The sequence below is a fragment of the Drosophila sulfurigaster genome, chromosome 2L (assembly GCF_023558435.1).
Source record: "Drosophila sulfurigaster albostrigata strain 15112-1811.04 chromosome 2L, ASM2355843v2, whole genome shotgun sequence".
Taxonomy (NCBI): Eukaryota; Metazoa; Arthropoda; class Insecta; order Diptera; family Drosophilidae; genus Drosophila; species Drosophila sulfurigaster.
Genome location: NC_084881.1, coordinates 23,765,214 through 23,785,268, shown reverse-complemented (window position 1 = coordinate 23,785,268; position 20,055 = coordinate 23,765,214). Strand labels below are relative to the sequence as shown.

Sequence of the window (20,055 nt, the reverse complement as noted above, 5' to 3'; positions counted from 1 at the left end):
CATCTCTAATACATATGTACATATAAATGAATCGCACTGTGTAGATGAATATTAAATACGAAAATTTGCGATTCTTCTTGAGCTTATCACATTAAAAGCGACCAGTGTCAATACATGTGTAATATCGTGTTAAATTCATTTCCGCTTGCAAGTCGCAACTGGTGTTCGTCAAAGTAGACAAACCGTTTTAATAAAAGACCACGACGGGTGTTGTCCCTCTTAAGTAGTATATACATTTTCCATTATTATAAGTTCATGTAAATTCTCAAGTAACTGTTACACAAATTTGATATTTTGTTTTTTTTTCATATATTTTTTTTTTAAATTTTCGCCACAGCATTAGCGATCTTATGAAAATATGGATATTATTTTGTTATATTTGCAGTTTAAAAAGTTGCTGTACATAAAATGGCGGAGGGAAATGCTGGAGTAAGTGCTGAGGGAGCTGCCGCTTTGGCTGCCCCAAATCCTAATGCCGAAGTAATCAGGGGCCAAATATTCGAAGTTGGCCCACGGTATAGGAAACTAACATATATTGGTGAAGGCGCATATGGCATGGTGGTGTAAGTATATCCTCGGTTTTGTCTTAAATCTTGTTGGAACACAACCAGAATACTCTGTGATTCATCATAGTTTATTTACTTACTCTTTATATCATATATATACATATTAAAACAGTTCATGTCGTTAATTAGAACAAAAAAAAAAACATTTCATATATAATTACAATATTAGTTTAAATACTTAACTAATTAAATTTTTGTTTAACCACTGATAAAAAGTGTTTTCAAAACATTTACTGATAGTCTTTAGAAATAATAAATAATTACCTTGAAATAGTTTTTTTTAATAAAATATTAACGGCGGCATCTTATTTTTGGTTTGTTTTTATTGAAATTATTTTTATTTTGTTCTAAATATTTGTTGATGTCCACCACTAATTACTATTTTATCTTCATTCATTCATTTTTTATTATAAAACGTAATCAAGAAAGTGAATCAACATGATAAGATATTCTGTTCCTATGCCCTTTATAAAGTTTTATTATCAATTACATGACAAGATAGCCAGCGATTTATATATAAAATTCATTCTGTTCACTTATTTGAATCTTTTATTTGCAGATCTGCCGATGATACGTTGACGAACCAAAGAGTTGCTATAAAAAAGATTTCCCCATTCGAGCATCAAACTTATTGCCAACGAACTTTGCGGGAAATAACCATTCTAACAAGATTCAAACACGAAAACGTAAAAAATATTTGTATAATTTGGACTGAAAATGTATAGTTTTTATATCGCGGCACATATTTATTACAGATTATTGATATTCGAGACATCTTGCGAGTAGATAGCATAGAACAAATGAGGGATGTATATATTGTACAATGCTTAATGGAGACTGATTTGTATAAACTATTGAAAACGCAGGTAAATACAAATCTTTATACATATTTGCAGTTAATGAGTAATCATCTTGATATGGTGAGTGCATCTAATCTTATCTAAAATATATTTGCTCTCTTTGCTTGCAGAGGCTGAGTAATGATCATATCTGTTACTTTCTGTATCAGATATTGCGTGGTCTAAAGTACATCCATTCGGCAAACGTTTTACATCGCGACCTTAAACCGAGCAATCTATTACTCAATAAGACGTGCGATTTAAAAGTTTGTATCATATTTGATAGTGCTAATTATTTTTTTAATTTTATTGTTAACCTGATTTTTTCGCTTACAGATTTGCGACTTTGGTTTGGCACGTATTGCCGATCCGGAGCACGATCACACTGGGTTTTTAACTGAATATGTTGCTACTCGATGGTACAGGGCACCAGAGATTATGCTTAATTCAAAAGGTTATACTAAATCGATTGATATCTGGTCAGTTGGCTGCATTTTGGCTGAAATGTTGAGCAATCGACCCATATTTCCCGGCAAACATTACTTGGATCAGCTGAACCACATTCTTGGTGTACTAGGCTCACCATCACAGGAGGATTTGGAATGTATTATTAATGAAAAGGCAAGTGCAGCCGTCTATATAAACTAAATTGATTCCCTTAATAATAACTTTGCAATTTTACGCACGATTTGCAGGCAAGAAATTATTTAGAATCATTGCCATTCAAACCAAATGTGCCATGGTCAAGGTTATTCCCAAATGCAGACGCTTTGGCATTAGACTTGCTTGGGAAAATGTTGACGTTTAATCCGCACAAACGAATTCCAGTCGAGGAAGCTTTGGCACATCCATACTTGGAACAGTATTATGATCCCGGCGATGAGGTAATTTTAAAATCTAAATTATACAATACATAGATATAAATATATTTAGATACACCACTAATTATTTGATGTAAACAATTACCTTTAGCCCGTTGCCGAAGTACCGTTTCGCATCAACATGGAAAATGATGATATATCTCGAGATGCATTGAAGTCATTAATTTTTGAAGCAACGTTGAAATTTAAAGAACGACAACCAGAACAGGCGCTTTAAAAACCAAAACTTACAAAATAAAATAACTTACATTTTAAACATACTGGTTTTATTTTGATTTCCGTTATGTTGTTTTTCGGTTTTGTTTTGTTTGTCGCCTATTTTGAATATTTCACATTTGCTACGTTAGCTTGTTCGGTGTTATATTTTCTTATTTGAATTAAGTATAGCAAAGACATAAAAACCAACATCAAAATAACAGAACTAAATACTAACTCGTATATATCATTTGTCTGTGTATAAACAAAAATTATTTCTCTTACACATAGTGGGTAAATTCTATTAAATTTCATATAAATACATGTGTTTACTTATACAATATATTATATATTTATACATCATATGTGTAATCATGCGAAAAAACGGCATGTACCTAATGCATTTACGATATCTCATTATATTATAAGATGAATAACATGTTTTACCTACACACGTTGATAAGTTTGTCATTCTCCAATTAACACACACACTTTTTAATCATGTACTGTATAAACAAATGTCATTTAATATGTTCAACAGTATACAAATTTACATCGTAAACGTAAGCTAACAATTAGTCAGTACCAAAACGAATGTTACACATATACATATATATGTATCTGTCTGTTTGTCTGTCTGTTTGCCTATTGTCTTTGGCATATTGCATAATTATATATGTCAATCGAGAGTTCTTTATATATATATATATATATAAATGTATGTGTATTTACATAATTACCATTTTACATTAACAATTACATCTCAGTTCATTATTACTCTAAGGATATTGAAGAGTTTAATCAATTTATGCATATTGTATATTTGTGTGTTTATTTGTTCTGTATTTTAACAAGAAAATCAAAATATTATTAACTCGTATTTCAATTGTCGATTTCAAATAATAGCAAAATAATCCAAAACGAATTTGTCTATAGACTAAATTTTTTTGAAACTACACGCTAACGCATTGATTGATGTATTAATAAGCCAGAATGTTTTTTTTAGTACTCAGATCTCTGCAAAAAAAAAAGAAAAAAACGAAACAAAACAAAAAAGAAAACAAAGTATCTATGTATTGCAAATCTCATTTGAAAACAGCAAAAATATCTTCTTGCTCATCTAATAACTAATTAAACAAACAAAAAAACGAAAATGAAAAGAACAGATTGTATCTTTTGGGATGCTGAAATCATAATTTCTATCGCATCTTTTCAATATAATAATGCTCCCGATTTTGATCAATCTCTTGTTGATATTCATGTTTGTACCGATCTACTAATCAAATGATAGTTAGATAATAGCTATAGATATACCAAGAAAATGATGATGTGTATCAAGTTTTATTTATTAACAACAAAATATTGACTCGTCTCGTTCCTGATTATTATTATAATTATTATTATGTGTATGTATGTTTTTATATCTTGGTGTACACTTGATGGAGTTGCACATTTCATAGATTCTTTAATTCTGCAATGGAGTTCATGTGTGAAGTGTACTTTCAATTAAATTTATTGTAGTAGGAAGTTTAAATGCAATTTTAGCATATACTATACTCATTACATTCCATTGAATGCGTGTGTATGTGTCTGTAGGTATATATGTATTTTAAATACAATTATATCTTAATTGAAATGCACTTTGAACATAAGTAAACATTATTTTTTTGAATCTTCGCGTTGTTAATAAATCCTTAAACTATGTTGAAAATCTTGGATCATTAAAAATGTAATAATTTACGAAAAACTACAAAAATCTTTGCTTACAATTTTAATTTCTGGGAAATTTATGGATGGAAGGTCAACTTCTAAACTATCATTAATAGCATTCGTTGATTGTCCAAGGGAAACACTTCTTTCGAAAAGTCCTCTTCCAATGTGAATATGGTGGAAGAGATTAACAAATATTTTGCAGTTCAGTTAAGTGGCCAAATCAAGTTCTAAAATGCATTATTTACCTAGACAGGTTGAACTACTTCAGACATGCAGCTCTTTCAATGTTTGTCCAGGTGCACCACTTCATGCACTATTATAAAGCCCACAAACACGAGACGTGTACCCGATATTCATACCATAAATATTTTACATTATTTGGCTTAATTGATAAAGCCAATTGGTGAACTGTTGCAAAAGCAATTTATTTACGCTATAAACACGATTACTCTTTCAAAAAATGAACAATTTTTGAGAAAAATGTTTTTTTCTCGGGATAATCGTTTGTAAGTGTTTGAATAATTTCCATCAGCGTGTCATTCATCTCAAGTTGATTCTCCAATTGTTGCTGAATAACACTTTCTGATCTCACAATTTTCAGCTGTCCTTTGGAAGTGCTGAGCTTACGGAATGCCTTAGCCCGATTCTGTTTGCGAATGATCTGCTCAAGATTAGCGTGTTTCATTAGTATAGCATCTTCAATTTGCGCTTGGATTCTGGTATCTTTGGTTGTGACTTCCGTGAGATCCGCTTGAATCTTTCGAAGAATGTAGATCATTTTTTCTATATTGCTGACAGAATCGACGATACGATTATCCGCTAAGAATGCGATTTCATTTAGAATCGCCTTGGTTTTATTGCGTACTTCTTCAAGTTTTACTTGCGCCTGCGATGAATTCTTGAACCTTTTCTTCTTGGCATCGATATGCTCCTTGACCGAAGCATTCACAAATATTTGCTCCCGATGCATTACACAATGTTCTAAATCTTGAACTAATTTCTCTTGAGCACGCTTCAATTGACTGTGACGTATATTCATTCTGTGTATCTCGATTTTCATGGCGCCTATTTCACCATTTAAAGATGACTCTGACTTGGACCAATTGATAGTTTCCTCAATTAACTTGTGTTTTGTTTCCCAGGACAATGCTTCTCGATGGCTGTCGAGAACCAAGTCCTTGTTGAGCTCGATTTCATTTTGCAAATCATTTATATCCTTTTCCAATTTCAATGTGCCTGCTTCAGTGTCCTGAAATTCGAAATTATAGGATTTTCATATTCGTTCAGATTAAAATAATGTGGACTACTAACCTTGAGTCTTTGGCTCAGCTCAGCTTGTTCATGTTCGTACTCGCTTTCTTCGGTGTCATGATTTTTGCGTTTATTGTAAATTTTCTCGTTGAGCAGCTCCAATTTGGAGGTGAATTTTTGTATGTCTAGCTTTAGATCTCTGGTTTTGCTTTCTGATATCTCCAACTCTTGCTCAACTTTCAATGATTTTTGCTTTATGATTGACAATTCTGTAAAATATGTAAATGCATTAGTATTTAAATATCTATTTCATACAGGAATTTCATATCCTACTTACGTTTGCGGGTCACCTGAATCTCATGCAACTGATCACTTCGCTTATGCGTCAAGTTGACGTAATGATTCTGCAGCATTATCCAAAATTGTTGATGCTCCCTAATCTGATGTTCTCCAATGTGAATGGATTTCTCGATTTGTTTGATCTGTTTAAATATGGTAATTTAATATATAAATTGCTCTATCTTCTGCAAATCTCACCTTTAACTCAGTTGGATTGCCAGTCTCATCCCCAAAGGCACTTTGGATCTCTTCGATTTGGCTATTTAACTTCTCGAATCGCTGCATTTTGATATCAATCTTAGTTTGCATTCGCTTCAGTTCGTCTTCCAGACAATCGGATTTTTGTTCAGCCTTATTCAGATTCTCTTTGACAATATCATTTTCATTTCGAGATTTGTAAAGTACTCCTCTTAACTGTTCGACATCCAGCATGGCTAGGGACAATTGATTTTGAACTTTCGACAGCGACAAATCGACACTTCGACGTTGCTCTTGCGCCTTGTTCAGTAGCTTCAAGCGATAACCACTGGCTTTATCGGTAATAAGTTGTTCTTGAGCCAGTTTGAGTATAGCTTCTTCGGTTTTAAATTTCTTCTGATGATTTTTGTCCAGCACGAAATCAAGGCGACGGATTTCAGACATCAATTTGTGACCTTCTCGTGTGGCTTCTTGCAAATCGGCTTCAGTTCGCGCTAAGAAGTCGGGGAATTCGTCGAGTTTGGTTTGCAAGCCCGACAAAGTTTCTGCTTCGCGTTGACCTGAAATAATGCATGTTTAGCCTACGTCTAGTGATAATTGAGATTAAGAAAAGCTTACAGTCACGACTAAGAGTGTTCATGTCATCCACCATTCGCTGCTTGAACGATTCCAGTTTCTTGTTTAATTGCATTTCACGTGCTATTTGTTTTTTTACAGCCTCCACACCATTTAAACTTAGTTTGATGGCTTCTTTTTGTTTTCTGCATTAGAAATGATAAATTAAAAAATGCATTGAAGCCAAATGATAATTGCTTAAATTGTTCTGTCAAAAATGTATTAGCTTACCTTATATTATCCTGCACTTGGAATAGAATCTTATCACGCTGCTGAATCGCAATGATCACTTCACTCCAAGCTTGCACCAGACGCTTGTGCTCATTCTGCAGCGCCTCCAGATCGGTATTGGCATCCGCAATGCTCATATTGAGAACGTTCACCACCTCTCGAATGGCCGCTCCATCTTCAATGATTGATTCGAGTTCGGCCTCCTTTTTCTTCACCTCCATATCGAGTCGATAGAAAAGTATATCGGACTTGCGTTTCTCCTCTGACAGCTGCTTCTGCAACTGTGCATCGCGGCTAACAATGCGCTTGGCATTCTTAACCTCGTCCTCGACATCGTAAGCCCATTGTTTGATGTTGCTGCCCAGACTTTGTAGATCTTCCAGTTCCATCATACGTGTCTGATACAATGATTTTTGCGTGCGCGTCAATTTCACCTTTTCTTCGTATTCCTTTTTAAGGATTTCCACTGCAGCTTCCTCTTCTTGTCGCTTCTCAATGTGCTCGTCAATTTGAGTTGAGATCTCTTTGATTTGTTGCTCCTGATAGGTGATTTTATTTTGCATATCATAAAGGGCCAATCCTTGAGCTTCGCGGCGATCTTCCTTCTGTTTCACTTGATATTTGATCTCCGTTATCTCATTTTCCAGTTTATACTTAGTCCGAAGCAGATGCTCCTTGAGTGATTGTTGAAACTTCCGCAAAAGCGGATGATTGGGCGGCAAAATGCTCATCTCCTCCGGCTCCAAAGCTGGTTGTGGATCTGCATCCGATATGTTAGCAAAGTCGCAGGAATCTTGGTCTTCAGTGTCCTCCATTATTGCGAAGAGAAATTGAGTTCACCAAAAAATATATTTATACAAGTTTTCGGGTTGCTGATTCAGTTTTTTTATGTTTATTCGTTATAAATATCAAGCGCCTGTTTGGTTGCCAAGTGAAACGAATATTGTTTCTAAGAAACATTGTGATTGGTAAACAGCAACTTTTCGAATTGCAATCGAAATATAATCAATCGAGTCGTTTTTTGCGCATATCGATTAGAGCTGGCTAATTGGTTAATCGTTCGTAATCGTAATTATATCGATACTTAGCATGCTGAAGCTGATCAGCGCATGCGCATTTCAAAAGTTGAGCGCCTCAAGCAGACATCACATATTGAATTTTTGTAGCGAGCAAGTTTTATATAACGAACATTTTGGTAGTTTAAGTAATTTGAATTTAATTCTAATAGCTCATTTATGCTGAATTTACCTCCATTTTGTGTTGTACCAGTGCAATTTTCACGGATTATGCTGTTAATATCCTCAAAAGCTTCTCATATGTGACTCTATCTATTGCTATTCTAATATTATATGTACACACATTTTCATGCATATACGAGTATAGCTGCTAATTGTATACGTGTTGTATGTATATATCTTTAGCTACATGTGCGTACATATCTTTAATAATTGTGTTGTGTGTTATTGAATTCGAGCGTCAATGAGCTGCCCTTGTCGCAATATTCATGATGAAAATGCTTTGAGATCCCTACTTTGCCGTAACTTTTGATTTGTTCAGCTTCAAGGACTGTCAAGGTCTCGCGAGGCCGTTGTCTCGCTATTTGTTAATTTACTCAATTAATCTTTATTTGCTTAATTACTTTATTAAAGGTTAACATTTTGAGCCATGGACAGCTTGGGTATCTCTACAGAGCCAAGTTTTCTGGAAGTTGAGCTGCCCCAAACCCTGCTTGAGTCCCCCTCGGTGTCGACATTTTTACCCGATGAAGAAGCCTCGATATGCCCTTTGCTCTCGAGCAATAATACTCTGGGCACCGGTTTGCTATCACATCCCCTGAGCCCAAACATTGCGGCCAGCGATATTACCTCATCGAATATTAGCAATACCGACTGTAAAGCGGAAACGAGCTCATCTGGAAGTAGTACCGGTATTGCAATGGATGCCATGGATACGTCGACAAATCTGTTTAACAAAGTCAACTATCATCATTTACAGAACAATAATATGACAATAAATCAGGTAAGAAATGCAATTGTATTTCCTTAATATCTAACTTTGGCTTGGCTGCTTTCACTTTAGCGGCTCCGCAAAACAAAAAAGCGCAATTTACGGTGAAAATTCGTTGATTCGGCCTCATGTTTCCAATGTTAGCTGACTTTTAACGTAATCTCTATGAGAGTAAATAAATAAAAACAAGCAAGAAAAGCTAGCTTTCGGCATGCCGATGCTTAAATACCCTGGCAGAGTGAAGATTGATATTGTAAACAAGTGCTAATATAAACAAAATATTGTAAGAACGTGTAAAAAAGTGTCGAATGCACAGTTGCTGAGTTCTGATGAAATAACTAATATCTAAAAATGCAAGATTTTCAAAAACGGTTACTGCTGAGGCAGCTGTTCATAGTAAAAATCCAATGCCATTTGTATTTTCTTCGTATAGAAATTATACGGATAAGTGTCAAGTTACGATAGCGTTGAAATAAGAGGATTATTTGACAGACGGGCAGACATACGTTTAATAAAATGAACTAACCTCCCTCTGCTAGGGTCTTTAAATGAGCTACACTTTTCAGTTGCATTTGATGTGCCGAGGCATTAAATTTTGTTAACGTATATGTCACATTGTAGGTCAATTGGATCCCTCCCTAAGGGGTACCTCTCTTTTGGATGTAGGGTTCAAAATGGAAATGAGAGCGAATGTAAAATTGTTATTAAAATGCTTTCTACACATTTTCATTAATACCTTCGCTTCAATTAGGAATCAAGCACGCATTGTTTGAAGGGTAATCGTCGCAAATCCAAAGAAACACCCAGTTTTGTCTCATGGAATTGGCCCTTGATCAGGAAATGCACATTTTTCGTATTTATCTCCGGCGTCTTAGCCATGTGCTCCATTGTCGTGGCTCAAATCGCCAGTTTGCCAAAATATTGTAACCCAAAGTAAGTAAGAATTAATGTTGTTCGAACGTACGTTTTGAAAATGTTTTTTTTTTCTCATATCTTTCGCAGAACTGAATGGTACCAAGGAGGCGTCTTTTATGAGATCAATCCCACATCCTTTAAAGATACTAATAATGATGGCATTGGTGATATCCGAGGCCTAATAAATGGCATTGAGTATTTTGCAAATTTAGGTATTTCAGGCGTGCGTCTTAACTCAATTTTTCCCACCGGCGAATCCTCCTCACTCAGAGATATGCGACCAGAGTTGGGTCATTTAATGGATCTAAAGATATTCGCTCATGAACTGAATGCTCGCAATATGTCGTTGCTGTTAGATTTGCCTTTGCAGCAGATAGTTGCAAATAGTGATCAGCATGAGCTGATAGAAACTGTTGGAGCAGCACTCAATCATTGGATACATCAGGGGGTAAATGGTTTCTACTTGAAGGGCTTGGTCTCGATAGAAAAGCTCGCGAAGCTCTCCAACTGTTTGGATGCATGGAAAAGCATTGTGGGTCCTGATCGAGTGCTCATGGTAGAGGAATCTCTGTTGAAGCACACGGCTAAAACCAATCTGACAGCTCTGCTCGAGCACGTTGATTTGGTGGACGTTGTCGTGGATGTGGAAAGTGATACGCAAAAGATGAAGCAACGCATCGAGAGTGTGCTGGCTGAGATGCCAGCTGGTGATGATAGCACCTGGATACACTGGTCGATTGGGGAGCATGATCTCGATGTGGACAACAATCCCCGCAAGATATATGCAGCCACTTTAATGCAGTTGACGTTACCCGGCACTCCGAACATTATGCACTCGAATCAGATTGCCATTGCTCAAACAAATAATAACGAATCGAATCAAACAGAACAGTTCCTAGATGATTGGACGCAAGAGCTGCATAATCTGATCGATCAAATGGACTTTAAGGCATCGCATGGTCTTGTTATGATTAAGAATATGATTGCGTTGCGACATCGATCCCCATCGATCTACAAGAACTTTGTGTGCAAGGCGAATAAAAACAAGTCAAACACTCAAATACTAGCAAATAGTAACGCCAAAATATTAGTTATAGTTCGCAATTATCCGCGCAAATTCTCATTTGTTTCAGTCACGAATTTCGGCGACTCGAAAGCGGTATTAGACTTGACTTCCAACTTTTACAGTGGTAATCGAATGCTCAGTGCAACCAGTGAAAAGATCTATTTTGAAAAAATCAAGATTGATTCATTTGACACAATTGTTGTAAAACTAGATAAGTAAGCACTGTTTCAAATATATATTCTATATATTATGGATATTGTTATTGATTTTAGCAATAATAATTACAGTAAAAATGTTGATCGAATTTTATTACGGGTGTTTGGTAATTGGGAAAACATTCTTTCCAAGTGGTAACATAATTTTTTCCTTTAGAGAAAGCTCTTCGTTTGGTTTCATCTATTGCGCTTAACGATCCCGATAAGGAATTTTTATGGATATCCGCAGAGAGAATAACGGCCATAGAAAATAAAAGTTCCGATTCATTGATAAATTAAATAAAAAAAAAATTCTATAAAGATTAATGGTTTAAACTCAGTTCGCTTTTTGGCCGCAAAAAAAACTATTTTCCAATTTCATTAAAATTTTATGAATTTGTTGCCCACATCACTTTACATAACTTTTCCACAGTTATTAAACAAATTGTTTTTTTTTTGTTGGATTTTTTATTTTTTGTGTATTACTAAATAAAATAGAATTGTTTTATTTTTAAAAAATAAGGAAGATTAAAACAAATTGCGTAGCAATTACAATTACATACGAGTACAATCTAGATGTAAAATTTCTAATCACCATGTTTACCTTATAATTGTAAACAAATTAACACGACGTCATCGGATATCCGAAGCTCACATTTCTTTTGAGTTTTCTTTTTTTTTTCGTTAAAGTCGCTTGTAAAATTTAATAAACACTCAGTTTATGCTCCAATATTATTATACAATATACAAAACATTAATGTAAAGCAATCATTATAGCCGAATTTGTTTTTTGAATAATCATAATAATACAATAATAATAATAATAATGTGACAACACTTTCGTTTCATTGGGGGATTCCCCGCCTTCAAGAGTCGATCTAAAGGTTAATGTCTCAGAAATACGTAGTTTCCGTAGTTTAACTTTAGCTTTTCGTTTTTATATTTTTTCTTCTTTATAACAATAACAAGAAGTACAATAATTGCGAAGAAAAACAAAGATGATTGTGAATCGAACCGAGTCGAGTCCGAGTGAGAACGACTTGGATATACCCTGTACTGGGGATCAGGATATCAGCCACGTTAATTGCTTTACTGCATTTTTGATTGTGGTATGTACAAAATTGGCAAACAATAAATACTAAATAGAATAATTAATTGTTTCTTAATCGACTGTTAATCGATCGAGCAACCTTGAGTGCCGCCCGCCCTTAGTTTTGACTGCAAGCCTAAATAACAACCAAATTGAGTAGCTAGGACATTATGGGGTCTATACATCTTGGAGGGGGGTGTGGCAGCAGAGTGCAGTTATTAATCAGCTGATTAAGAGTATATATTAATATTTATGTATATTATTAATTAATTGCTTACTGTACGTTCTTATCTAATTTAATACTTATGTTGTTAATAATTTGTTGAAAAAAATCAATGGAAGTAACTAGATGAACCAGATGAGGCGTCTAGTCTAATCAATCGACAATCAACATAATTGATTTTTGTTTTGTTTTGTTTTTTTTTTTTTAGTTTTTTTTTGTTTTATTATTATTTTTGAAGCTATGAATAAAAACGTTGATGATGACATTTAGAGATTCCACATTATTATCAAAATTCTTTTCTTTTTTTTTCGAATTATTCAATTATGTATTCAAATTGAACTGAGGATCGCAATCCTTCAGCGTATGTAAATATCATACAAAACTGGGGGCTCGGGAACAAGGAAATAATTAAAAATCATTCATTAATATCTAAACTTTAGAAACTAATGGTTAGTTTCTCACTCTCGGAAGATCTGTTAACGGAAGCAATGTACATATAAGGAAGTTATACTCTAGCAATAATCTCACTATGTTTTCTCACTTTTCATTGACATTTCTTATAAATGGTATACATATGAATGCTCATCAAAAATTATCAACAGAATCAGAACGATATTGGATGACATTCCTTTTATACTATATGTAAATATAATATATTATGTGTTGTATAGCGTTCTAGCGTTGTAATGCCGAATGAGACTTAAAACATACAGTAAAATAAAAACTTAATAATTGATAATAATAATTAAAAAATAAAACAATACAACAAATATACGTAATTAGTTAGTATAACAGTTTCGAAGTCTATATAATACTCGTATTATTAGAATATTTAACCTACTCTATGTACAATATTGAAGCTTACTAAGTCTGCTACTCGGCAGGTACCATGTTTTGATCTAAATCGGGCTTGGTATCATCCGGATCCAAGCTCAAGCACTCCGCAAAGTAGTGTTCCATAGATGAGTAGACGTGCTCCAGCACTCCATTGAGATCATGGCCTTCGTCAGCATAAGTCTGTGAATAAATTAAAAACAAAATTAGTGAATAAACTACTAAATTAGAACTATTATTATAATGAAATTTTACAAATAAACAAAATCAAATTCGATGATTAGGTTTCTATAATAACAAATTGAGCCACATTTAAAAAAAGAGTTCACACCTGATAACGATATAATATATTAGCTTCTGTCAAGGACTTGGCTAGCTGTACACCATGCACATAGGGTGCCGTTGAATCAGCTAGACCGTGAATTAGGAAAAAGGAGTTTGATTTGATAAGACGAGCTCGTTGCGTTGCATCCGCTTCCACATATCCCTTATAGTTCTCAGCCGGCAAGCCCAAGATGCGTTCAGTGAATGCAGAGTCTGCAAGGAAGTACCAATTACCGTAAGAGAACAAATAACACATTAGACTTCTGGAAACTTACTGTAATAAAGCCAGTCAGCAATTGGTGAAATGGATATGCCGCATTTGAAGACATCCTGTTGGGTGCCCAGAACCATGGAAGTCACATAGCCTCCATATCCCCAGCCCCAAATGCCAACTCTAGTTTCATCTAAAAAACTTATGGTATCCAATAGATATCTGTACAGGCATATAAAAGAGTATTTAATATATTATTTTCTATGCAGGCAGGCATTCAGTGCTTACCTTAATACAGATATTTGATCCTGTACTTCTGCACCTCCCAAGTGACGATATAGGGCCTTCTTGCTTTGACCTTTTGCTCCTCGGACATCCAGACGAACATAGATAACATCATTACGGGACGACATATAGGTACCCCAATCTATGCGAAATTTCTCGGAAACGGACTCAGAGCCTGGACGTCCATTACTGCACAAAATAATAATAATGTTAAACATTTAGTTTTCTTTTTAATTTTGATAATATTTACACTTCAACGACTACAGGAAAAGCTGCATCCCTGAGTTCTTCACGCCAGCTAGGTGGTAAAAGCAGCTGAACTTGAGCTCGACTACCATGGGGCAAGGGAATTTCAAAGGATCGCTGAATCGGTAATGCAAGTTTCTGCAGCCTTTCGGTGTAGAAGGGACGTGTATCGTATAGGATCTTGACTAGGCTGTGAGTCTTCTGCATATGCACTCCCGAGACTGGTAATCCGGGACCCTGACACTCAAGTATGTAGAAATCAATTCCATAGTTCGTCGCAATCCCAGTTGTGGGTGTGATGAAGGCGTCAAAATGCGAACAATTCACATAATAATATCTACTACTCCAAAGAGCTTCGCCCAAGTCGCAAGTAATGCACTGCGGTTCACTTCTGCAACAAGATGGTCAAAATGAGATATATTTCATTATAAGAAGAAGAATATAGAATAGAATAGAATTTAAAATGTAGCTTACTTTCTAGTATCGTCATGAACGGGATCCTTAACCGAATAGAGATGTCTTTGGCCTGGCTTTTTATCCTGTGTGGCCAGATAGTACACTACATGATTCGCTGTATCCCAACAGAGTATTTTCAGTACCTGAAAACATAATTTACTCATTATGAGGACGCATATGAGCGGATAGAAAAGAACTTACCTCATAACGACCATGAGAAATTACTGAAATCCTTTGCTGCGAGATGGTTATATGTTTAATGTGGGTAAAATGATCGTTGCCTGATTCTTGAACACTGGCTAGCAGTAGAAAACTATTGCCATCAGGTGCAAAAACTGGATGTGGAAAGATGTCTAGCCATTCATCCTCCGGAGCTCGTTCAGAATGAATCTAAAAACAATAAATTATTTCAATCAATCATACTATATGATACATTACATTCTTTTATACTCACTTCTGTACATGTCCAATTTTGATCTTTTGAGCATGTCGCGATTATACTGTAATTTTGAGATCGTACCATAAAAACTACAGAGACTTGATGATTACTACCGGAGACCCAACTCGCTGAAGTTAGGTAATAATCTCTGTAAAAAAACAAAGGAGAATGAATTTACGTTTTCGTATAGGTTAAAGTCTATGCAAATGAGAAACTCACTGTCCAATGAGAGAGGGGGGTGGTCTCAATTCCATTTTAACTATAGACATAAAATTTGTAATATCAACTATCCATAACTGGACTTCTGGATTGGCAGTGCCTGGCGTTGGGTATCGAACATTTTTCGTTTCGGGAAATGAGCTACCCGATGTCATACCGCTACCAGCGATAATGGCTCCAGATGATAACCATGGATATGTCATCACCCCGACATGAGTATCATTAAATAAGGCAAACATGAAGTGACTTCCATCCGTGGACGACCAAATTGCTTCCGGCATATCAAAAATTTCCTCTAAAGAAATTAAATATTATAATATATTAATAAAAAAAAGGAATTAGGTATAGAGGTAAGATGGCAGTAACATTACCCTGGTAGAGCCAATCAGGCACACCATTGTATATATTGTTATCGTGGCCCGTCGTTGTAATCCTGATGTCCTCCTCCATTGAGGGCGATTGTCGTACAAATATATCATTGTCAGCAACAATAATGATTGACGTTGTATTCCCCAGCCAGGCGGCATATTGAAGACGCGTTCTTTGTACCTTCGATGAGTCTTTTAACTTGACTGGCATGTGATGATCATTATCTACATCATAGATTGTGTAAAACGCAGTAAACGATTTCTGAAAAATCTACAAAACAACATGATTTGCCTAATTTTCATTGACTATTTTGCAAATATGAAACTTACTTTTTTTACATTATGCCTGAAGAGGACATATTTAAGGTCGTGTGTGCAATGATATCCCCGTACATTCAGTTGACGAATCGTGTGATTTGTTACTAAAATATTTATTGAGTTCGTCGTCGTATCCAATACGGAAAGTCCCCCATCATCCGATTGAAATACGTATTTCTTCGTTGTCACCCAAGAGGGTTGCAATCTAGTCGGCGTCAGTTCGCCCTGTAAATATTCGTCGAGTATCATGCGGCGTCCCGACCAATATAAGAGTTCATCCACATATCTGTAAACGGTATTTCAATTATATTATATTAATATTATGACGGATTAAATCCTAACCACTACACTTTTTAAGATTCTCAGATTCTTTTACTTTAATTTAATATTGTAATATTTTCGTTTGTTAACTTCAAATTACTTACCCCAATAAATAGATAGCAGTTATTATACCAGCTATTACAAAACTAATAACTAGTAAGGAGAAGATAATGCTGCGCCAGTTATGTCCCTCATCCAGATCGAGATCTTGATCTTTCTGTTTGGGATCCTGCACCTGTAGAGTCTCATCGGGTGGCAGTCTCCAGGAGCCGCCTCCGCCACCTCGATCAGAAGCTGCATTCGCATGCATTTTCTAAAAATCCAAGCAGTACGTGTTTCGAAAACAAATTGTCGATGAATTGAAGTTATTTCAAGTCGAAGTGTGCTTCGGACGGTTTCGGAAGTAAGAAGCTATAACATTAAATGTAAGATGTTAAAACAAAGTCAGATAAACTCTAATGAATTCTTTTTAATGTTTTAACCTTACTTTTGATTAATCATCATGCCCCAACTATGTTTGTCATCGGCTGGTATTTTCTGATAGTATTAAAAATAATATATAAATAATCTAAAGTTGTATGGAAGAAAAACCTGACAATAGTACGAAAAATGTCTTACCTATATACATTGATGATATATTGACATGCATTTATGTATGTACTATATATCTGATATCCTTCACATTGTTGGTACAACAATTATAGCATTGATAGCCGCCGACGAATTTTCCATCTTTTTTGTTCACCACGAAATTGAAAATATGATCACAGACTGAACGAATCTGAGCTTTGCAGCCTGTAAAATTGAATAATATTAGAATTAATAATACTATTCTTAATAAGGCATTTTTATAAAACATAAAGTGTTTCTATACACTTTGGCAAAGTGATCGAAAGAGATCAGGCTATGCATTAGTTTGCTTAAGAGAGTCCATGTAATCTCCTATAGCGACTACGTTGTACTCTATACCTCAGCGCTGTCTTGTAAACTTAATAAACAATAATTTACGTAGTCTACATTACTTTGTTCCTTGTTGTAAAATCAGACGTCATTAGTTTTTTGCAACGTTAGCATAACAAAGCAAAGCCTTCAAAAGCCCTTCAGGTTGAAATGGTATTGATTTTTCTATGGCTCAATCTATCAAGTACACCCTTCTCCTTTCATAAGTCACCTTCTTAGATGAACCCACCATAAGTTGTAATGATACTCTACCTGTAAACTGTAACAGCGCAGCACACAGCCTTGTTCTCAATTACACTTCCGCAAAATGTGCTCAAAACGGGCAAATCAGAAATGGCTTTGGTAGTCAAACGTTAAGTAAATGATAATTATCGCAATATTGCAGTAATTATGGAATTTATTAATAATTAATATATGTGATAATTATTCTCTAATCGGAGCTCTTTGAATCAAGTGAAAATTATACCAATGGTGAGTTGAGTTTTAATGTGAGAGGGTGGTGAATAACCTGTCTGATCGAACTCAACTTCCCACCACCCTGTCAAGTGTGTGGGACAGAAAGAGATAATGTGAAGAGCACTTGGACTCAGCCTTCGGAAGTGAATGAGATGCGATGCAACATCGAGGTAGAGAGATGCTAACGAACAATGTCAAACGCTTGTGTTGTTGGCCTTCCTTTTGCTTTTTGCTTTCTGTATTTTCATAATTTACATTGACCCCCATTTTGCGCCCAAGGCGATGTGTGCGTGCGTGCGTTTGTGAGTCTGTGTGTGCTGATAGGCCGAACCGATAGGCAGATAAATAGGAAGCCGATTTTATCGCACTAAGTAGTTTCCTTTTATGTCGTAAGACAATTATCGCTGCCAGCAATCTACTTACACACATATCTGTTTATCGATCTATAAAGCATACTTTCTGGGCTTTAAGTTTGTACATTACTACCTATTGCTTAACTTTTCCCCACACTGCTAATCAAAATGGCCAAAAAAGAAATACACAAGCATGTAATTAATGTACACACATAACTCAAGCACTTGTTAGACTATGCAATTCGGGAAAAGCTTTTGCTTTTGCGTGCAGCGTGTAAACACGATTAAGTCCACCGTTAAACTGTGTATGTAAGTGTAGGTGTGTTTTTTTAGGTATTTTTTTAATCTAAGATTCTGACCGTTGCGCCCTGGCACGCGCTTAAGGATATAATTGTTAATATGAGGTAACAATCGTTGACGTTCAAAGAACGGAATGAAAAAACCAAGCAAAACTATTTTGTCAAATCATGCATAATATGCACATATGTATGTATATACATACATGTATATCACACACACATACATATACACATGCATATATGCGGTCTTTGGCATTTGAATAAATATGTTTGTGGTTATACACTCTCAAACGGTATTAAGCGGTATTATTTGACATTTAAATACAGGCATATGTAGTTGTATGTTTACAATATGTATGTACGTGTGCAAACAGACGTACATACATACATTACGTATACGTTACCCTCGGTCACACTTACTTGCGAATGTCAATAAATTAGTTATTTAATATATTTGCCAACACATACATACAATGTAAAAACTGGGATTTTATACACATATAAAGTTGCACAAATTTAAACTGTCTGTAGATATATAGGATATTGTCGTGCTTATGTACTCAAGAATTGTTGTCGTTTTTTTTTATTTTTTGCATAACTACATATATGTAGGTGTGTGTATATGCACATACATGCATATACATATATCTGTGCACATACACTGTAGATATGTATGTACATAAGCATTTACAGGCATGTAATGGCTACTTAGAGGCGGTTAGATAGCACTTTCACACCTAGGCATGTTTTTAACAATTGTGTATACGTATTTACATACATGTGTATGTGTACATCTCTTTTTCCTGCACATAAAATCACAACCTTCAGAATATTATACACACATACACTAACTATGCTCAGCACATGCACACAGCACGCACACACACACGCACAGTACACAGCGCACACGCACACGAACATACATACTTCAATGATAGCCAAGAACGCAAACAACACTGGGATTGCAGTAGTATTTGATGGAAGACCATTACCCAGCGACAGGCAACCCGGGACTGAAACCTACATTCGACTGTTGTTTTAAGAATTGCAAAAAATTTTGCTGGCCAGATATGTACCGCACTGAGAGGATTTTTATTCAGCGGCATGCGACAAGCGCTGTAAATACACAGAGAAAAAACATCCACACATTAAGGATCATCTTAAAAGGACAACAAATATGTTTTTATTATTTTTGAAAATTACATAATATTTAAATTTTAGAATGCAATTAATTTTGTGTTTTAACGTTAAGGTACATTATTGTTATAAAATAATTATTATTTTGAATGCCAATAATGATCATTGTTTATAATTTTACTATGTTGACCTTTGGTAGAACGAAAAAAACTTTTGCATTTACTTAAATATACATTCATATTTGAAATAAGAAAATTTAAAATATGCGCGTATCCAGTAGTTTTTATTCAGTGTATAAATGTATACTAATAAATACAGGCTCCTTAAGGGTGGATCAAGAGTTGAAATCTAGTGAGTAAAAGTCAAAGCTAAAACCCTTATTTTAATTTTACAGGTATTCTGAGGATTTATTTTATAAATTCTTATAATAATATTATTTATTTATAGTTATAGATTGCTTGACTTTTAATTAAATTCATTTATAATTATAAATGGGGTTTGGGAAA

At 35.0% G+C, this 20,055-nt stretch overlaps 4 protein-coding genes across 10 annotated transcripts; 2 read left to right on the top strand and 2 right to left on the bottom strand.

The window, feature by feature from the left end:
• The first annotated feature begins 22 nt into the window (after nucleotides 1–22).
• On the top strand, nucleotides 23–3,546 carry LOC133837504 (mitogen-activated protein kinase ERK-A). Of its 4 annotated transcripts, none has more exons than XM_062268307.1 (8): nucleotides 23–223; nucleotides 386–563; nucleotides 1,126–1,252; nucleotides 1,322–1,432; nucleotides 1,537–1,671; nucleotides 1,742–2,026; nucleotides 2,101–2,289; nucleotides 2,378–3,546. In XM_062268307.1, exons 2-8 carry the CDS (start codon nucleotides 409–411, stop codon nucleotides 2,501–2,503), a joined length of 1,128 nt encoding a protein of 375 aa, XP_062124291.1. In that variant the 5' UTR covers nucleotides 23–223; nucleotides 386–408; the 3' UTR covers nucleotides 2,504–3,546. The 4 variants fall into 4 exon arrangements, with proteins under 4 accessions (XP_062124291.1, XP_062124273.1, XP_062124282.1 ...); XM_062268289.1 differs by having other exon boundaries at nucleotides 23–226; XM_062268298.1 differs by having other exon boundaries at nucleotides 23–257.
• Nucleotides 3,547–4,598: 1,052 nt separating this feature from the next.
• Nucleotides 4,599–7,731, bottom strand: LOC133837471 (coiled-coil domain-containing protein 40). Its single transcript, XM_062268249.1, has 6 exons — nucleotides 6,829–7,731; nucleotides 6,601–6,743; nucleotides 5,983–6,542; nucleotides 5,783–5,927; nucleotides 5,506–5,714; nucleotides 4,599–5,443 (listed from the first exon to the last, which is right to left on the bottom strand). Exons 1-6 carry the CDS (start codon nucleotides 7,641–7,643, stop codon nucleotides 4,640–4,642), a joined length of 2,676 nt encoding a protein of 891 aa, XP_062124233.1. The 5' UTR covers nucleotides 7,644–7,731; the 3' UTR covers nucleotides 4,599–4,639.
• Nucleotides 7,732–7,944: 213 nt separating this feature from the next.
• Nucleotides 7,945–11,113, top strand: LOC133837479 (amino acid transporter heavy chain SLC3A2-like). 4 transcript variants are annotated; one of them, XM_062268260.1, is made up of 4 exons: nucleotides 7,945–8,032; nucleotides 8,478–8,847; nucleotides 9,587–9,768; nucleotides 9,838–11,113. In XM_062268260.1, exons 2-4 carry the CDS (start codon nucleotides 8,494–8,496, stop codon nucleotides 11,033–11,035), a joined length of 1,734 nt encoding a protein of 577 aa, XP_062124244.1. In that variant the 5' UTR covers nucleotides 7,945–8,032; nucleotides 8,478–8,493; the 3' UTR covers nucleotides 11,036–11,113. The 4 variants fall into 4 exon arrangements, with proteins under 4 accessions (XP_062124244.1, XP_062124251.1, XP_062124258.1 ...); XM_062268267.1 differs by having other exon boundaries at nucleotides 7,946–8,023; XM_062268274.1 differs by having other exon boundaries at nucleotides 7,980–7,997.
• A 357-nt stretch (nucleotides 11,114–11,470) lies between these two features.
• Nucleotides 11,471–19,426, bottom strand: LOC133846405 (dipeptidyl peptidase 4). The gene is made up of 15 exons (XM_062281376.1): nucleotides 19,340–19,426; nucleotides 16,963–17,139; nucleotides 16,832–16,881; nucleotides 16,449–16,755; nucleotides 16,036–16,309; nucleotides 15,709–15,976; nucleotides 15,338–15,632; nucleotides 15,134–15,266; nucleotides 14,881–15,069; nucleotides 14,698–14,822; nucleotides 14,228–14,614; nucleotides 13,981–14,166; nucleotides 13,757–13,914; nucleotides 13,489–13,694; nucleotides 11,471–13,340 (listed from the first exon to the last, which is right to left on the bottom strand). Exons 4-15 carry the CDS (start codon nucleotides 16,652–16,654, stop codon nucleotides 13,197–13,199), a joined length of 2,571 nt encoding a protein of 856 aa, XP_062137360.1. The 5' UTR covers nucleotides 16,655–16,755; nucleotides 16,832–16,881; nucleotides 16,963–17,139; nucleotides 19,340–19,426; the 3' UTR covers nucleotides 11,471–13,196.
• Nucleotides 19,427–20,055: the final 629 nt, after the last annotated feature.

What these genes read in the sequence shown, in the direction of transcription:
- LOC133846405 (XM_062281376.1), bottom strand. Translation starts at nt 16,654, where the DNA reads ATGCATGCGAATGCAGCTTCTGATCGAGGTGGCGGAGGCGGCTCCTGG. An exon ending in TTTCTCATGGTCGTTATGAG is followed by an intron (nt 14,823 to 14,880) that starts GTAAGTTCTTTT and finishes TTATGTTTTCAG; the next exon opens with GTACTGAAAATACTCTGTTG. An exon ending in GTTCATGACGATACTAGAAA is followed by an intron (nt 14,615 to 14,697) that starts GTAAGCTACATT and finishes ATCTTGTTGCAG; the next exon opens with AAGTGAACCGCAGTGCATTA.
- LOC133837504 (XM_062268307.1), top strand. Translation starts at nt 409, where the DNA reads ATGGCGGAGGGAAATGCTGGAGTAAGTGCTGAGGGAGCTGCCGCTTTG. An exon ending in ATAAACTATTGAAAACGCAG is followed by an intron (nt 1,433 to 1,536) that starts GTAAATACAAAT and finishes CTTTGCTTGCAG; the next exon opens with AGGCTGAGTAATGATCATAT. An exon ending in ATTATGATCCCGGCGATGAG is followed by an intron (nt 2,290 to 2,377) that starts GTAATTTTAAAA and finishes AATTACCTTTAG; the next exon opens with CCCGTTGCCGAAGTACCGTT.
- LOC133837479 (XM_062268260.1), top strand. Translation starts at nt 8,494, where the DNA reads ATGGACAGCTTGGGTATCTCTACAGAGCCAAGTTTTCTGGAAGTTGAG. An exon ending in ATAATATGACAATAAATCAG is followed by an intron (nt 8,848 to 9,586) that starts GTAAGAAATGCA and finishes CGCTTCAATTAG; the next exon opens with GAATCAAGCACGCATTGTTT. An exon ending in CCAAAATATTGTAACCCAAA is followed by an intron (nt 9,769 to 9,837) that starts GTAAGTAAGAAT and finishes TATCTTTCGCAG; the next exon opens with AACTGAATGGTACCAAGGAG.
- LOC133837471 (XM_062268249.1), bottom strand. Translation starts at nt 7,643, where the DNA reads ATGGAGGACACTGAAGACCAAGATTCCTGCGACTTTGCTAACATATCG. An exon ending in GCAATCCAACTGAGTTAAAG is followed by an intron (nt 5,928 to 5,982) that starts GTGAGATTTGCA and finishes ATATTTAAACAG; the next exon opens with ATCAAACAAATCGAGAAATC. An exon ending in AGCTGAGCCAAAGACTCAAG is followed by an intron (nt 5,444 to 5,505) that starts GTTAGTAGTCCA and finishes TTCGAATTTCAG; the next exon opens with GACACTGAAGCAGGCACATT.